Source organism: Balaenoptera physalus, assembly GCF_965194825.1.
Source record: "Balaenoptera physalus genome assembly, chromosome: 2".
Lineage (NCBI taxonomy): Eukaryota > Metazoa > Chordata > Mammalia > Artiodactyla > Balaenopteridae > Balaenoptera > Balaenoptera physalus.
The window spans coordinates 155,732,635-155,751,931 of NC_138883.1; the positions used below are offsets into that span (position 1 = coordinate 155,732,635).

The 19,297-nt window shown below is 40.2% G+C and overlaps 1 protein-coding gene across 9 annotated transcripts in view; it reads right to left on the minus strand.

The window, feature by feature from the left end:
• Positions 1-19,297, minus strand: part of SFMBT2 (Scm like with four mbt domains 2) — a 219,241-nt gene that overhangs the window by 57,135 nt on the left and 142,809 nt on the right. For all 9 annotated transcript variants that reach the window (XM_082450574.1, XM_082450572.1, XM_082450570.1 and 6 more), the window contains one exon: positions 4,068-4,150. In XM_082450574.1, coding sequence (XP_082306700.1) covers positions 4,068-4,150 — 83 coding nt within the window. The remainder of the gene's footprint in view (positions 1-4,067; positions 4,151-19,297) is intronic.

Consider the following 19,297-nt stretch of genomic DNA (forward strand, 5'->3'; position numbering starts at 1 on the left):
TCTTCATCTATTTTTTTCTTCCACAATCTCTGTGGCCACATCTTCTGAGTCACCAAGTACACATGACATGGTTGCTCAGATCCCTGGGATTCTATTCATCTTTCCCTCCCTTCCTTCCAATCATTTTTTTCCTCTCTGTTCTTCAGATAGGATAATTTCTATTTTCAAGGTCATGAACTCTTTGCTCTGTCATCTCTATTCTGCTATTAAGCCCTTCCAATGAATTTGCTTATCTTGGATACTGTATTTTTTAGTTCTAAAATTTCTCTTTTTTATGCTCTCTACTTCTGTTCTGGCACCTCCTATCTTTTTATTCATTACAAGAATATTTTCCTTTACATCAATGGTTCGAAACTTTAGAGTGTATCAGAATTATCTAGAGAGCTTTTTAAACACACAGCCTGCTAAGTCTCACCCCAAAGTTTGTGATTCAGTTGATCTGAGGTGAGGTCAGCAAACCTGTATTTCCAACAAGTTCCCAGGAGATGCTGAAGCTGCTGGTGCAAAGACTACACTTTGAGAACCACTGCTTTACACCACGGAGCTTAGTTGTAATAGGGGCTTTAAAATACTTGTCTGCTAATTTCAACATCTGGGTCATGTTGGATTTAGTCTGTGTTGATTTATCTTTTCTACTGAGAGTGAGTCTGATTTTCCTATTTCTTCATGCATTGAGCAACTCTGGACTGAAACCTGGATGTTTTAAATATATATCACAGAGACTCTGGATTGTGTTATATTCCTCCCAAGAGTGTTGATTTTTCTGTTTTAGCAAGCAATTAACTTGGCTGGACTCAAACTACACACTCTGTCTCTTGAGAAGCAGCTCAAATCTCAGTTCAGTTCTTTCATCCTTAGCAAGGCTTCTTGGAGTTTTCCTAGCACATACATGGTTCAGGGATCGGTTAAAGATTTAGGCAGAGTTTATACACTGGATTTGTGTTCTCCCCTCCTGCCTCTCCCCTGTCTGAGTCTTCCCTCACTTTCCAGTAGCTGTGGTTGCCCAAATTCTGTTATCTGGTTCATCAGGCCAGAAAGACCTTGAATTTTATATCACTGTTTTCATTATTCCCTATGTTGTCAACTGTGGCTGATCTTAAGCCAAAAGTCTGTAAAAAATGGGTGACCACTCCTGCTACTACTTTCTTCCAAGCATCTGTTCCCCTCTAGAATCCTTCTGCTTTTGTTCATTTTCCATGTCTCTCAGGTACTAGTTTTGGTATTCTGCCCAGAATTTATAGCTGTTATCTGCAGGGGGATCAATTCAGTATGAGCTTACTCAGCCAATACTAGAAGCAAAACTCCCTCCTAACACTTTAAAAATAAATATGAAACTTTCCAAAATTACCCACTACTATAAATTTTTTAATCAGACATTGCAATACTATATAAATGTATCTACTTTGAAATACATAAACTGAGATAAACAGGTTCCTGTAAGTAAGAGAGATTACATCTTTATACGACTCATGGAAAGAAACCAAGGTAATTCACATTTCCATGTCTTTTTATAGAAGTTAAGTTGAAAATGCAATTATATTTTTATGTTACCAGAACAAAATTATCCAATGTATGTTGAGAAACCAACATGCTCCTTTCCTTTATGTTTCTTCAGAAATCGAAATCAAAGGAATTCTAGGTTGGCTGTTTTTCTGCAAGTCCTCTGGCCTCATTCATGCATATTAGGTACTGAGTTTCTTTTTGATGACATGACTCGATACACTGCCTGAAAAGCCTCCAAGTAAGTTAAAATGCATTTTATCCTACTTAATAAGGGAAATCTACAACCATGTAACCTATTTTCATTTCAACTCACTGCCCGAGGATAATTTATAAAGGATCAATAGCAAAACTGTTACCTTTGAGTTTATTTTACTAAGCATTTGCCTGTGTCAGTCCATCTCAGAACAGCCTCGGATTGTTAAACATCCCCAGGGAAACGTCTTCCATGCATCCACTTCCACACTACCCCTCCTCTGGTACACACGAGATGTGTGATTAAAAAATGAATTCATGATAAGCATTCCATTAAAGAGCACTTGTAGCCTGTTAACATCATCCAGCAAAGTACTAGTAATGCAATGCACATGCCACCAGGCAGATAACAATCCTGTCGATTAAATAAATGGACAGCAAGAAACAAAGGGGGGCATCTTTGTAACAAGTGCATTCCTAATGAATACGCCAGCATTTTCATTAATACAGATTTCATCTTGGTAGCTGAATCGTGAAAGCTCAGAGGCCACCTGGGGATACGGCTCCTGGCTCCACTATAAAGATCCATTTGGACAACGGCTGGCTGATGGGAGCAGAGGACAGATAAAAAGACACCTTGGGGGAACCACATTGTCACAGAAGAAATAACTCCCTAAATCCAGAACAAGGAAGGGGGAGATGTGAGGAGTTTCTTCCCAAGGCTAAAGAGTTAGGGAAGGCCGATCTCCCGTCTGGAAGAAAGCACAACCTCAAAGGGGTTTGAGGATGCAATGAAGAGTTTCCACAATCGCAAATAAAAGGCAATGAGGCCAGCAGATTCCGTGACAAGTGATGTCAACGCGGTTCGAAGTGTAGTAAGACTCCACTGGACTTAATATGCCTTAAGAGCTAACCAGCTGCTGTTCCCATGGTGGCAGGTCGCACAGCTGTCTCCACACCACCTCACACCCTTCATACAGCTCTTTCAACGCTTCAGAAAAGCTACCTTTGTGAAAGGCAATGTCATCCAGTAGGAGTTCATTCAATCATGTAAGGAGCCCTGATTTCCAACCCTGCCACTGACGTGTTTCCGTATTTATGAGCACAAGCTGACCTCGTCATCAACCTACTTAATTCTCCAAAATCTGATTATGATTTATGCTCAGTGTTGAGCTTCTCTCTATTAAGCCAGCTCTTCCCATCAGGAAGCGTTGCCAACTGAATCCCTGGGGTAAAAATTATCGGTGGGGCAGCAATGAATCAGCAGCTCTAGGCGCACGTGCCCAGAAAACAATTCTTTGGTGTGGGAGCACATTGCACTGTAGTATCTGGGGTCTCCAACCAGAGGACTGCATCTTTTTTCTTAGCATAAAAAATTAACTCTCATAACTAAGTGCATGTTAAACATACGAGGCTATACATCTCTGCCTCACTCTCAAAACGAAGATGTTAATTCACATCCCTTTTTAGTTCCTATGGTTGATAAAAGTTTACATGAATAATTTGTAAACTATTTTATACAACAAACTCCTATAAATAAGCAAGTACACACGTTTGAACACACACACACACACACGGAGTTATTTTATCTGTCTCTGTGCCGATAAGCTGTATTTGAAGAAGGAGGTGGCTTAAAGTAAGCACAGCAGAAAACTGTTGGGTTAGTATCTTATTACTTTAATTCAATAAAAAATTGAGGAACATATTTTAAGAATATACCTCAGGAGCAGAGAATCGCCCATTCAATGAACTTATCAATATCACACTCCAGAGCAAGTGCACAGCTAATGGTGGCCCTGCTGGCTGTCTGTCCACCAAACTCTGTCCTCCTCCTGCCAGTGTACAGGCTCAAGGTGGGGGAACAGCCCAGCCAGGGCACACTGCCTAGTCTCACTCATGGCGTGGTGCAGCCGAGTGACTAGTTCTCAACGACAGAAGGTGACAGAAGTAAGATGTAATATGTGTCAATATCAAGCTACAGTGTCTAGAACTAGGGTTATCTTCTCCTGGTTCTCTTTTCCTATCTGCTCACTAGATTCAGATGACGAAGCCGAGTACAGACCTAGACCAAGGCTCAGCGCAAGGAGAAGAACCACCTGCTAATCAGGAACAACCTGGACCGTCCACAGGTGAGAGAGAAACTTACGACATGTTTAGTAGTCAATCTGTCACTACAGCCCAGCGTCGCCCTAATTGACACAAAAACGGAAAGCAGGACTTTTCAAAACTGGCGAAAGGTTTAGGATCCCATGGTACAGGGTAGCACTCTAGCCTCATCTTGTTCAATAAATAAAAAGCAACTTATACAACTTACACAACTCAAGGTGGACAACATTTATGAGAAAAGGCGTAGCAAGAACCGGGCTCCTTACGTTTCTGAAGCAGAAGGGAGGCGCTTCTTCTGTCCCATGCTGCTTGTGATAATCTGCCCAGTCGAAGTCCTGGCCAGAGTAACCTGTGCGTGAGAAAATGCAGATAAAATGCATTAACCAAGCCGCATCTCAAACCAGTGAACAGCGCCAGGGTGTGTCGGGAATTTAAAGTAATAAGGGCAACAAGTATAGGCCCCCTCCCCAAAAGGTGAAGCCCTTTCTCATGTGTGACAACATACTGGATTTTATGAGGGTTCAATGAAATATTGTAGACAGTGTAAAGTACTAAATATAGGTAAGGTGTACCATCATTATCATAATTCGGTGCTTGAAACCAGGTGAAGAAGGGGGGAATTTACCCCCGTCAGTGCATGCCGGGGCATAGATTTGCTCCAGGGGAGAAGAGATGAGACACAGCATCCCACAGAGCACACCTGCACCAGGCATTTGGCAGAAATACACAACAACACGTGCCTTTCATATCAATTCTGAGTTCACGTGAACTTATTACATCCTGACATCTTCGTGGAAACCGTGAGATTTTATTGGAAAACAACACTAGAGGAGAATACTTTTTAAAGAGTAACAGAAGGTAAGACAAATGGCAAAAAAGGAGTTGAGATTCTAGTGGGAAATCCTCCAAAGATATGGAAGTCAGGGAGGAATAAACCTTGCCTTAGAAGTGAATCACGGCGGAGGATGGAAAATGAGAACTGGGGAAGGTGGACCTCTCCGGATGAAGTTTTGGGGGCACATTTGAGATATTGGGGGAGTTTGAGAACCAACTATTCATATGTACTAACTTCAACGTAGTTTTTTTCTTTCTTTCTTTATTCATTTCATTTGGGGGTGGGGGAAGAGGTACATAATTATACAATATATATCAATCTATCGTGACTGCCAAGACAAGACATGGGAGAAGTTTAAAACATAAAACAAGAAAGGAGTTGAGTGTATGGCTGAACCTAGGTAGGAAAATACCTCTTAATGTGTCATTTGCATTTTCTGTGAACAAAGGAAGGGAATGGAACCAAAAAATACGGTACCAATCAGGATTACCCGAAACTGTGCAAAATGTCCCTATAATCATCACTTACAGTTCTCTCTTCACTGGTTTAAGTATATGTAAAATAAATCTATAAGGGATTTCTGAAGTATATTTTTAAGCCAAGCCCCTGATTTCTTTGCCCTGTATCATCATAAATTCTACACCTGCAAATTCACTTAACATGGGGAATTCTGTTACTAAATCCACACTTGCAGAAAGACTATAGAAATTCCATATTGAAGAAATTCAAGATACTGTTTGCTTCCTACCTCCACTTGTACAAAATAGTATCCTTTTCATTAAGTAAGCTCAATTTACTCAATTCTTTAAAAGATGGGGGTGGAGGTTAACCAAGAAGGCAGTTGTCTTCCTGGCCCAGGGACTGACCCTCCCCCTCCCCCCTCCCCTGCCGACCATCAGTGACAGAGCACACCCCCCCAACTTGCTCCTGAGACATCCCTGTAAAGAGTGAAAGCTCCTCACTACTTTCCAACGAGGAGATAAGATGTCTCAGAGTCCTGAGATGCTGTGTAATCTTTCTAGCTGGCTTTGAAGAGGTTCTGCACGTTCTTCCACATTCCCTTCCCCCCAGACCTTCTATCCAGAGCTGTCCCTCCAGCCAGAGGGCTCTGGCACCAGAGGTTTCTGGAAGCAACCAAACCAACTTTCTCCTGAACATTTGCAAACAAAGCAAAATGTGTCTTAAACAAGGCACTGCGAGTTTCTTTACAATTAATGTCATCGTCCACTTCGAGTACTTTCTCTGTAACTGTTTTGGAGCAAATCCTTGCGTTACTATATAAGAACAGAAGAATTCACCGAAAGACACTTCACACTGGTGAGAAGTCACCTCACTGTATGAAAAGTACTGGACCAGAAAGGAGAACTAGGTGAAGGACCCAGTTCTACCAGGACTTGGATGAACCAAGGTCGAAATAAATTAAGTCTTCTGTCCCTGGCTTTCCCTATCTACTAATCAGCAAAAGAAAAGAAAAGAGCTTCAAACTCTCCTCAAGCTGCTGCATTTCATGATTCAGAGCCGCTATTACTAATTACTATCGCTACTTAGGATTATTTCCCTTCCTTCTGCGGTTAATTCCCTTCTCTTCTCCTAGGGGAAAAGTGTGACAGGTTGGATGAAGAGAGGATATATAACAAGACATTCCCTAGAAGATCTCTCAAGTGAACAGCTGAAAACAAGCTGAATCCTGCAACAGAAGGACCCTGGTTGTTCAGGCCCACGGCTAACTGGCTTTGTTAAAGTCAAGACCCCGTTCTGTTACATATCTCTTCCCTGGACCTCTGCTACTTCCTGAGTTAGTTTGTGAGCAAAGGAAAATCTTATCAAGATCATGGGGGAAGAGGAGAAATAGGAAAAAACCCATACAAATGAACAGCAAACCTTTTTCTGAAATAACGTCAAATTTAGGTATTCTGTATAGTCAGTATCTGTTCAGATAAAACTTTCCAACTTAGGGGTCACCTCTACCTATACAGATAGACATTTAGCTGGATTTTCTATCACGTTGATAACCACCAACTTCCAATGGATTTTTCAACCCACTCCATAAATGCCAGGCTCACGGTTTCTTGGACCTATATTCAATCTTTCTACATCCAGTCTCCAAGATTCTCTATGGGGAGCCACTTTTAATCTAATAATTTCAGGATATATCCAAGTCTTGCTGGGTACCTAAGCAACAAGCCATTATTCTGTCCCCAGAACTCTCTCCTTTCCTTGAATATTTGAACAGCTTCAACTTCTCCGCCTCCTCGTTCTCTTAGGGACCTTTATTCACTTCATCACTTAAAATTCTTCTCCTTCAGGCTGATAATGAGCTCGCTTTGTAAGGCATTTTTGTGACAGCTCAGAAAATAACTGTTACATAAAAACAAATTGCTGTGGCTTGTATAATAGAGACAACAGGGGTCAATTATGCTCATTAATCAACAAAGACAGAACAAGAAGTACTAAGGCTTAACCACAGCCAGGAAAGCATGTTTTAAACCCAGGAGGGAGGAAAACACCAGAGGGGAAAAGAAAAATAAAAGGAAATCAAAACCCCTTGGGCTATTAAAATTTGCAACAAGCTGCCATCAGACTGTTGAACTTCCAACACTAGGGTTATTTAAGTTTTAATTAGTGTTTATTCTGCATGAAGTTCCAACTATTACAGGTCCAAAAGGAAAAAGGTCAATGACCCATTTTTCCTTATGATACAAATTAATTGACATAAAACAGCTCCACTTGCAAACATTACTATTGGCAGTGCAAGTGGACAATTCTTCTGGAAAACAATTTGGCAGTAAAAACGTCCATGAACTTTGACACAGCAATTTCACTTCTGGAAATGTAACCCATAAAAACAACCCCCAAAACTGATAAAATGTGATACATTAAGATACAATGGCATTATTACTGATAATTCTGATTTTAAAAAGTCTTTATATCCAAAAGTAGAAAATAATGTGACACTTAGCCAAGGCCATGGAAAGGCATGCAGGCATGAAAATTGCACCTAGTTTACTAAAAAAAATCATGAAAAAATGATTACTGTAAGTTTAGATGAAAAGACCGCTACAAGCATACAAAGAATTATCAAACTGACATTAAAATATGCAAAAGAAAAGACCTGAGGAAATGTAAGAAAAACTTACAAGGAAATATCAAAATAATTATCTGTGTGGTGGGACTCCTGGATACCTTTTTCTTCTACCTCCTTGTATTTTCCAAGTTTTCACTAATGTTCATGAATTATTTCAATAATACAAAAATTTTGAAAGCGTAGCATCTTCACTCTATCTTAAAAGATAATCAAAGCACCGGTCAACCAATCCAGGAATACAGCATGACGACCTCCCCTCAGCCAACCTCCTGCTTCTCCTTTGCTAACAGAATCCTGACTGTACCCAGTTCCTAGAGGAAGTTAGGTCTCTCCTCAGCACCAGAAAGTGAATCCTGACAACCCTGAGGCAATCATGGTGGTCTCACGCCCCCTGCCAGTGACTTGGGATGGAGGGAAGGGCAGGGCTTTAAAAAAGATTTCTCTCTCTCAAAAAAAAAAAGAGACCACCGGAGTAAAAGGTCCTGCTCTGTGCTAGGTGGTAAGAAAAGAAAGTACAATCTTAATAAAAAATAAAAATAGCAGAAGAATATCATGTTTGACAACTACCTGAATGACAAAATGAAAAACAATGATACAAATCCACCACTGTAAAGGCTGTCTAAAATAATTACATAGAAATACAAAGTTACATATTCAAGGAAACAGAAATCTGAAAGAATATACACCAAAAGTTATTTTTTCAGGATAGGAAACTTTTCTACTTTTTATTAGAATTTTAAAGAATGCATGCATATTAAATCTGCAGTTTAAAAAAAGTGTTTAGAAATATACCCTGAAGTCCTATAAAGCGGTAACACTTTCTAAAGCAAAGAAATGCATCCATTTCATAACAATTCACTGTAAGTCTCCAGCTTGCTGGACTCTGCTTAGTTGCTGGTAAGACGAGGATGAAAGAGTGACAGGCACACGGCATGGTAAGAGTGACGCAGTGGGTAAAGGCAAGGATGGAGGGAGACGTGGAGAATGAGGAAAGAAAGCCCTGAAGAAAGCCACCCCTCATGATGGAAGATCACAGAGCTCCAGGGAGATCTTCCACAACTCAGAGAACGTCCACATCCTTGAGGTGCTGGAGCACCTGGGGTTCATAGGAAGCTTCTTTAGCTTCTAGTTCAACGTCTCTTTGAAAGGAAGTATGACACAATCGTCTTCAAAGATCAGCAAATAGCAGGACCGAGATACAGGAATGAGAGACAACACGACAGAAACCACGTTATAATCAGAGCAGGTTCTTAACCCTGTCTCAGAAAATCTCATGACTCGTGAGAGCAGCCCCACTGGGCACTTCTCCAGGGCAGTGCTCTCCTTACTGAATGGTGATCTCTCTCCCAAGCCCGAGGCTTTCACTGAGTCCCTCGAAAACTTACTCAGGCTTAGCCCATGACAGCATCTCCCTGAGTGAGCCTCACAGCCACCCTGAGTGAGAAGTAGGATGGAGGCGCCCCCTGCACAGGTGAGGCAGCAGGATCACACAGTCCTCAGGTGCAGGAGTGCTAGGTCTATTCCTGAGCAAGTGTTCTCAACAACCTCGTCATTGGTTTCATGAATTTGCTCATAGGGAGCAAGATAAAAACCCTAGTAATTGATTAAAGCATTTCCTTTTGTCCATGTCATTTTTTAAAGAGCTACCCCACCCCTTTGGAATCCACCAGCACCCTCCACATTCTCAGCTGATGTTCATTTTCAAGACCTCCCTGATGGAGATCTTGAAAATTTACACATTCATTTTCCAATCGAACTCTTCTGTTTTTACATTCATGGAATAGTGCGGAAAAAAAAGAAAAACAAGGAAAGACAGGGGAGGGAAACAAATAAGTCAAGTAACTATAAATACCAGCCATTCCAACTTCCTCATCTTTTAGAATAAAAATAAATGTTGAGAAGTATTTAATGCACGTATGGTCACGGCGTGACATGTACATTCCTCCATCTGAGGGCAGGTTCAAAATGTTATTCTGAATCATAAACAGTATTAGGAGATGTAGATATGTCCCCAGGATGGAATCTAACATCGTAAAGGCCAACTGTCAATGGCAAAACCATCTTAAGGGTCCTGAAGAACGAAGTAAATTCAGGGATACGTGAACAAGAGGGAGGCTTAGTTTTCAACAATCAGAAATGTTTCCAGATATTAAAAAAAAACACCCAGCGTTTTAGTCCCCCAAATATTCAATCCAAAGTGCTTTCTGCTCGAGAATGAATCACAAAGCCAGAAATGAGAACATGCATCCAAGTCCAGTAACAAGGTGGGCTGATCGACAGTCCCCTCTTAGATGCCAGATGAAATATAATAATAAAAAGCTACTTACAAAAGCCCAGGGATGGAAGACAACCCTGCGCTCAAGGCAGGTGAGCGGCAGGAGCTGAGACTATTATAACGCCTGGACTCAGTCAACAAAAAAGGAACCAGACAATCTTAGCGCCATCCCTGGAGGGAGAAGCAGCGGAGCAGACATGGCTGCCACCTGCCCAGGGTTCTGTTTAGGGGGAGAAACAGAGGAACCGTCTGCTCATCCAAGGCAGTGGCACACACGGCTGTAAGGTCCAACTTTACAATTCTGTATGGTACAGGCTGAGAAATTAATGAAAGAGTCACCCGTTAGCTCCTTAAATAATCAGGGACACCTACGTGTACCAGGCATTGTTTTACGTGCTGGGGAAAGGGAAGCGAATAAAAAGATTTTTTAAACCCTCACTTTATAGTAGGAAGATAAAGTGATAAATACTCTAGGACTTGCGAAAACCCTAAAACACTGGCCAGACACTAACGCAAAAGCAGACCGAAGAAATGAATCTTTCAGTCTAAAGATTTTGGAACTCCCACAGAAATAACAATCATCACTGAAAATTAGCTCACAATGAAAAATCACAAACCACGTAAGGAAACAAATGAACGTGAGAGTCAGACAAAACGGACTTTAGAGCAAAACGCTTCACTAGGGATAAAGAGGGTCATCACCAGGAAGTTCTAACCATCCTCACCCTGAATGCCCTAACACAGCTTCAAACACATACACACACACACATACACACACACACACGTGAAGCTGACAAACCCTCAATCTCAGAATATTTTAATGCACCTTTTAGAAAATTATAGAACAAAAATATAGTGAGAACATATAATATTTGAACAATTCAATGAAAGTTTGACCTAACAGAATGATCTGACATGAAATTTGGAAACACAGCTAAAACAGACACTTCTATACATATATATACATGACCAAAACTGTCTCAAGCAGAAGTGGTAGCCATGGCTAAATATATAACCATTGAAGGAAATAAATTCATACTCCATAAAATACAAGCTAAAGGAGAACCAGCTCCAGACGGTTTTACAAGCTACTTTCACCAAACCTTCAAGAATCAGCTAAACCATATCTTCTACAAACTGTTCCTGAGACACACTGCTCAGGAAGGTTACTAGATATGAAATAAATACAAAAAAATCAGTGGTATTCTATTAGATTGTTTACAGCCAATAAAAAAGAATAAATTCTAAAAAAATGTAAAAATCTAATTCATAACAGCAAGCTGAAGGACAATGTACCCAGGAAAAAATTCTAGCAAAAAATTCTAGAAAAAGATTTCAAGTTATAGAAAGATAATAAAATAAAATGCCAATTTTCTGAATTAATCTATAAATGCAATGCCAATTAAAATCCAGTGGGGTTCTTCATGGAGCCTTTTAAGTTGATTCTAAAATTCACGTGCAAGAATAACCTGCCAAAAATAACTAGTCAATTTGAAAAGCGAGAAAGCAGAGGCATATGTGTTTTCAAGACATATTATAAAGTAAAATCAATTTTAAAAACTGAGGTATTTGTACAGGGATGGACAAACAGACCAATGAAGCAGAATAACTAAGAATAGGATACGGTTCACAACCATAAAGGAACATGCTATACGCCAGTGGTGGCATTACCAGTCAGAGGGGAAACAGAAGATTATTCAATAAATGATGCTGAGACAACTAGCGAATTTGAAAATCCAATTCAATTCAAGCAAAAAAAAAAAAAAAAACAAGTAAGCAAAACTTTTTTCTCTCCTCATGCCATGCAAAACTTAATTCCAAGTAGGTTAAAGAGCCATATATGGAAATATGGAAACCAAACCGCAAGACTTAAAAAAAATACACAGAAGAACATCAGTAGGAAAGATTTCTAATGACTTTTAAACAAATCAGAACAGAAAAGATGGATATCTGACTACATTATAATTTAATACTTTAATATAATGTAAAACACCATTTAAAGGTGAAGAAACTGGCCACAGACTAGTGAAAAACATTGCTGAGAAAGAATTCATATTAGCCTATATAAAGACTTCCATCATCAAAAGAAAAAAGGGCAAAAATATAATTGACAATTCAAAAGGAACACAAGTTGCCAACAAGCAGATGATGAAATGTGCAGCTGCACTAGTCAGTGATCAGGAACACGCCACTCACACAAGGAGCCCATTTCCCCGCCATCAGAATGGCAACGTTCAAGCTTAAGAATGATCACCTAACAGGGTGGACAGTGTAAACTGGGAACTCTCAGATGCTACTGGTGGAAACGTAAACTTGTACAGCACAGGAGAGCATGGGGTAACATCCGGGGAATTCCAGCAACTCCAGGTAGGTATAGCCCCAGAGGATCTCTCACACTTGGGTACATGTGCAAAGATCTACATTTGTAGATCTGCAACAGGGAAAACTGGAAATAGCTTAAATGTCTATCAGTGGGAAATGGTTTCAAAAATTATAGTATATTCAAAAAGCAGCTAAAATGAATAAACAATCTACACACAGCAATGTGGAAAAAATCTGCAAAATGCTAATGAATAAAAAAGTTACGGGCTTCCCTGGTGGCGCAGTGGTTGAGAATCTGCCTGCCAATGGAGGGGACACGGGTTCGAGCCCTGGTCTGGGAAGATCCCACATGCCGTGGAGCAACTGGGCCCGTGAGCCACAACTACTGAGCCTGCGTGTCTAGAGCCTGTGCTCCGCAACAAGAGAGGCCGCGATAGTGAGAGGCCCGTGCACTGCGATGAAGAGTGGCCCCCGCTTGCCGCAACTAGAGAAAGCCCTCGCACAGAAATGAAGACCCAACACAGCCAAAAAAATAAATCAATTAATTAATTAATTAAAAAAAAATTCAGGGCCTGGGGTCCTCTGTCCCCCCCCCTCAAAAAAAAGTTACATAAAGATACACAGGATACACAGAGCATGATGTTGTTTACGTACATATCAAAACAAGACCTACTGTAAAGCGACTGTAATAAAAAACAAGGAGAGACTGCTGCAGAAGCCAAGGAGTCATGCAGTAAAAGCATAAAATCCTTAGGAAGGTGGTCGTCTTGCGAAGGCGGGTGGAGAGGGTTCCAGGAGAGAGGAAGAGAGGGGAATAGAGTGGGGACTGGACTTCAATTCAATTCATTCAATGCTCAACAAACAACGACCGAGAACCGGAAACTCTCCTAGCTGCTGGGCTGGAGCAGAGAACAAGACAGAAATGCCTGCCCTCCTCATCTTTCATTTTAGTGGAAAGATGGATGAAAAGAAAAGAAGTAAAATATGTATTACTTGTTATCTTCCATGATAAAAGGTTCTATGGAGAAAAGCCATGCAGGGAAGGAGATACAAATGTTGGGGGTGGCGATTTGCTGATTAAACAAGGCAGCCAAGAGAGACGACACCAATGAGGGGACACCTGGGTCAAGACTGAAGAAGCAGGAGGAGTGACCCAGCAGAGGGAACAGCCAGTGCCAATGTCCTAAGCGGGCGACGTGCTCCATGTTCCAGGAAGGACAAGGAGGCTGGTGTGAATGGGAGGACTGGGGGACGTCTTAAGACAGGAGGCCAGACCGGGTAGGCGCTGAAGGCTGTTGTCATGACCTGAACCCTGACTTGGCCTCTGAGCCGGGTGGGATGGCCCTGGGAAGGCTAAGCAGAGGAGGGGCGTGTGTGCTTTAGGTTTTAACACCATCAGTCTGACTGCTGTGTTGAGAGTAGGCTGAGAAAACTGGAAGTCACTGGCGTAACCAGGGAGAGACACGATGGTGACCTGGACCAGCGTGGTCTTGATGACACCTGGTCAGATCCTGAGAGTATGGTCTGGATTCGCTGACGGATTACATAGGGGGTAAGAAATAAAAGAGTCAAGGTTGACCCGGTCTTCAATTATATCTATGATGCTCTGTTTCATTTTTTAAAACTCTGAATCAAAAACAGCAAAATGGTAGCATCTGCTCAACTGAGGCGGGACATCCATGATATGTTTATTATTTTCTGTCCCCATTGGTATGTCTGAAATAGGAGATGACAGAAAGGATTAGGTCACATGAGTCAGTGTCTGAGGAAAAGAGAATACCCATTAGGGTTCACCAATGTGGGTCTTGATAATCATTAAGAAAACACCTTTACTTCTTAAATTGTGTGAAGTTTGTGTGTCTATTAAGATGGCCAAAGAGCAGAGACGAAGTGCAAAAATAAGTGACTTACTTTAGCTTTTGCTCACACATTTTACAACAGAAATGGATAGGCTTCACTTGTCTACAAAGATGCCCCTGCTGATTCTGTGACTAATCTTGGGTGTTACATGCCAAGGAGATTAAGGAAATGATTTAAAAATAGCAAGTCATGGTTGGTAACCTATATGCATTTTTGCCTGCTTGATTTATTTACTTGTTTGACCCCGGTTCAGAGCTCTTATAATATTGAATTGTTGTTTGCTGGGTTTCAGCGAACGGGATAAAATCTCCAAGATTCTGTCCTTTGCTTACCAAGAAAGCACATGCTCAAAGACAACACTAAAACATTTTGATCCATTCTAGCTTAGACTATTTGTATATAAAGTTTGGGGATAGATTTTTTTAATAGGAAAGGAGTCAAAATAATGTGAGTAGGGATGTATGTTGCCTGCACATCTCCTCTACCACCCAGGTGTCTTGTTTCATCAGCTGCTTCCCACTGGGGAATGAGTGGGTTACTCCCTTTTGGGGATCAGGCAACACATTGTAACTATAAGCAGAAATCTAAACAATGTAATACTTTCCTGGGAAACATACCTACAAGAAAACATCTAAACTCACTTCTCAACATGTGTAATAAATCCTACACACTCTCTAAATTCAAGTGAAAAACAACAAACTTTTAAAAAAAGCATATACTTTCATACATTAATAAAGCAAAGAATGGTGTTGGAAAACATCCGACAGCATGATTCCCAGACCAGGTATTGACACATAAGACATGTAACAAGTTACTTCAAAAAGAAACCATAAAATCATCACTACCGAAACCACCAGCATCTCTCAATTTTAATTCACTTTAATTACAAAAGTAAATACACTTTACTACATATATGGTACATATAAATATACAGTCTGCCCAGATGGTAAGGGAGCTCAGTAATTAAAGCTGTGGCTTTGTTATAATGGCAAACACTTGGAATATTATTCTCTAGAACTGAAATTCTCCAAATGCTTTGACACATAGATCATTCCAGTCATGGGTAAGTCATGGTCCATTGACATCCCTCAGCACTGCGTAAGGCCACCAAAAAGCCCCCAAATTACTGAGAAGGATGGCTTTTACAAAGGTACCAGTGAGAGAAAACAGCTTTATTGCTGTGGGTGGATCTGGTTATATAGAAAAAGCATTCAATTTGGGATCTTAAGACTGGGGTTTTAAGCCAAGTTCAGCCCCAAGACTTAAAAGATCATTTAACACAACTGAGCTTCAATTTCCCCACATATATAATGATTGGAGCTGATGAGATAATCTTTAAGATCCCTTTAGTTATAAAAACCCTCTACTTGTAATATCATACGTTTCCTTTTGAATAGATAATACATTCACACTCAGATCAAAAAGAAAAAAAAAAGATTTAAAAAGTATTCTGTGAAAAGTCTCATAATACATTCACACTTAGATCAAAAAGAAAGAAAAAAGATTTTAAACGTATTCTGTGAAAAGTCTCATTCCCATCTGCCCTGGTCGCCACCTCCATACCCCACACAGAAGTCATCATTTTCATTAGTTTCTTTCTTTTTTTGAATTTTTGAATTTTATTTTATTTATTTTTTTATCCAGCAGGTTCTTATTAGTTATCCATTTTATACACATTAGTGTACACATGTCAATCCCAATGTCCCAGTTCATCACACCACCACCATCCACCCCCCGCCACTTTCCCCCCTTGGTGTCCATACGTTTGTCCCCTACATCTGTGTCTCTTAGTTTTTTATGCAACCTTCCAGAGTTTCTTTACAGGAATATGTGCAAACATAAATATATATCCTCATTAACCTCTTTCCCAACAAAAAAGACATCATACTATATAACTCACTCATCTGTCACTCACAGTACATCTTGGAGAGCTTCCCATGTCAGTATGTAGAGATTATCCTCATTCTTTTTAACAACTACATAGTTTTCATTATATAAACATCCCAAATCACTTAAACAATCCCATACAGACAGGCATTTGGATTTTCCCCAGTCTTTTGCCATTATACATCATGCTGCAGAAAAAAAAAAACTTTTATGCATATTACCTGTAAATTTTAAGTTTAAGAGAAATTTCCAGAGGTCGAACTGCTAAGGCAACGGAGAAATGCACCTACAATTTTGGTTAAATTTGCCAAACTGCCTTCCATATGGTTTGTACCTACCTGCGTTTTGCCAGCAAATCTGAGAATCCTGTTCCTCCACACTCCCATCAAAACAGAGCCACTTCTTTCTTTCTCTTTTGGATTTCTTTCTCATCTGAGAAATCCATGCCATCTCAGTATGATTTTTAATGGGCATTTCTCTTATTATGATGAGTTTACATAAGAGTCGTGATTGTATTACTGTGAAGTATCTGCTCATATTCATAAACCTTTTTCTGTAAGTTGTTGCTCTTCTTCTCACTGGTTTATAAATAAAAGCTCTACTATTTCAAGACAACAATCCCACAGCCAAAAGACAACCTCTACAGATTACTGGTGGATCACAATTCCTGAATGCTTTAAGGGTTTAAAAATGGTTACCACTGAGATTTTCTTACTGGAAGGTACTAATCACCATTACTCAATATTTTACAAATAATATATAATATCCATAAAGGAACTTTCCTCTTAGAAAACGTATGCTTCACTTTCAAAAGGGGAAGGAATAGTTTGGAAGATGACATGAAGACAATTTCATTTCACCAAATATCACAAATACTTGGGTGACAGAGAAGAAGCAATAATTACGGCTAAACAGTAGGTATAAAAAGCTTAAGACATAAAAATATTTAATATCATAAATATATTTGTACCGTCATTTCACTGCACACTTAAGAGTTCAATTACATTAATATAAAACAATTTTCTTAATATCATGAAATGCCATTATCCAAATAAGCACACCCATTTTCCTACTAAAGGTCCAAGCTATGTGAACAATCTCGTCTGAAACATATTTAAAATTCTAAAGACACTGGTAAACGTTAAACCTCTGCCATCCATGAATCCAAAATGCATATATAAATGTTTTTCCTATTTTTTTAACTATGTGAGGAGATACCCAACTCATTTTCTTAAAATTCTTAAATAGATCATATCTTACTAGGAACTAACTAGGAACTTGCAAAGTCCAACCAAGCAACATTTTAAAGATTTTTTTTTAATGTGGATCATTTCTAAAGTCTTTATTGAATTTGTTACAATAATGCTTCTGGGTTTTTTTTTTTTAACATCTTTATTGGAGTATAATTGCTTTACAACGGTGTGTTAGTTTCTGCTTTATAACAAAGTGAACCAGTTATACATCTACATATGTCCCAATATCTCTTCGCTCTTGCATCTCCCTCCCTCCCACCCTCCCTATCCCACCCCTCTAGGTGGTCACAAAGCATCGAGCTGATCTCCCTGTGCCATGCGGCTGCTTCCCACTAGCTATCTATTTTACGTTTGGTAGTGTATATATGTCCATGCCACTCTCTCACTTTGTCCCAGCTTTTTTTATGTTTTGGTGTTTTGGCTGCAAGGAATGTGGGATCTTAGCTCCCTGACCAGAGATCAAACACGCACCCCCTGCATTGAAAGGCGAACTCTTAACCACTGGACCACCAGGGAAGTCCCCCAAGCAGCATTTTAGATATCTAGAAAACATCTTTCTTCACTGACATGGGACCCATCCACACACATGCTCTGATTAGATGTTGGCCTGAGGGCTTTCAAACTCTAAAACTGACCAGCTGCTGAAACTTCACAGCAGGAAAAGACTTCTCTTCCCTACCACCAATAGATGTTTACAGCATAGAACTTGTACCATCATTTAAAAGATTATAAAAATATTTGGACGTGTATCATGTCTTTGATTCTGCAGAGTACCTGTGGAATATCAAGGGTGTCCTCATTTAACCGTCTTGAAAAACTGAAGCACACTGATTTGGATAGTCACCTCTAGGCACCCAAATGGGCACAAACACTGAGGCCACGTGAACTGGAGCCCTCACCACCCACTACTGAGCACAGAACCAGAAGCCTGACCTCCTGTCCTGCTACTTACTAAGCCTGGGGCCCTGGGCAGGTTACATAAACTCTCTGGAACTAAGTCTCCTCAGAGGGCAATCCTCATTTGGAAGATTCAGTGAGTTTGGCACTGAAAACAGTGGCATCAGTGTTCTGTAGAAGTTCACCACAGTATAATTAGACTGCATTCCATTACTGAAGAACTTTAATGGGAAGAAGCACCAGCTGCGTGGAAATAATTCAAAAGAATCTCCTCCATAGGGATGAGGATGGAGCGTAAGTTAGGATAAAAGCCCAGGGAAGGACAGTCACGCCATAGGTAAGTTAGGTGCAGCACAATTAAAGTACAAGTAATCCAATCTCTGGTGATCTGAAAAGGTTAGCACAAAACCCCTGCTTTATTTGAGATTATCTGTTAAAATCTCCACTGAAGTTTATTTTTCTGCTCTCATTCTGCTTTTGTCTTCTATCATTCCCTTTCTTTTCCTTCCCATCTTCTCACCTTTCTCCTTGCTGCATCTTCCCTGGATAAACCTTAGACCTATAGTGACAACTACAGCATGGTACTTACTGACATGTGGTTTATAGGTCTCAACTTAAAATGACTTTAATGCAACCTGGTTCCCAACTTAATTATTGTCATGTCTTATGGCATCAAAGTGTTGGAAATCTGAAAGCAACTGGGCTCTGGGGAAAATTCAACTTACTGGAAATAAAAATGTAAAGAAATGCTTCATTGGTATGTTGTTGCCTTTTTTAAAGCCACTTCTCTTCCACGTTCAAGTTTTTAACCCCGATCACTTAGCAATACTGTACCCTTTCTCAACACACAGCAGCGACACAGCTGCCAATCATACAATAACAGACAGGGAACAATGGTTTATGGAGGAGCCCATGGCCGCACACACCTCCACAGGGGAGGGAGCTGTACAGACTCCTATGTCAGGCTAACCATGAAACACACTATTTTCTCACTACATCTAAAATGTTCACAGCGTAAACTTCTCCAGATTAACAAAAGCATCACTTCAGTGACAATACGACGCCTTCCCGAATCACCCAAA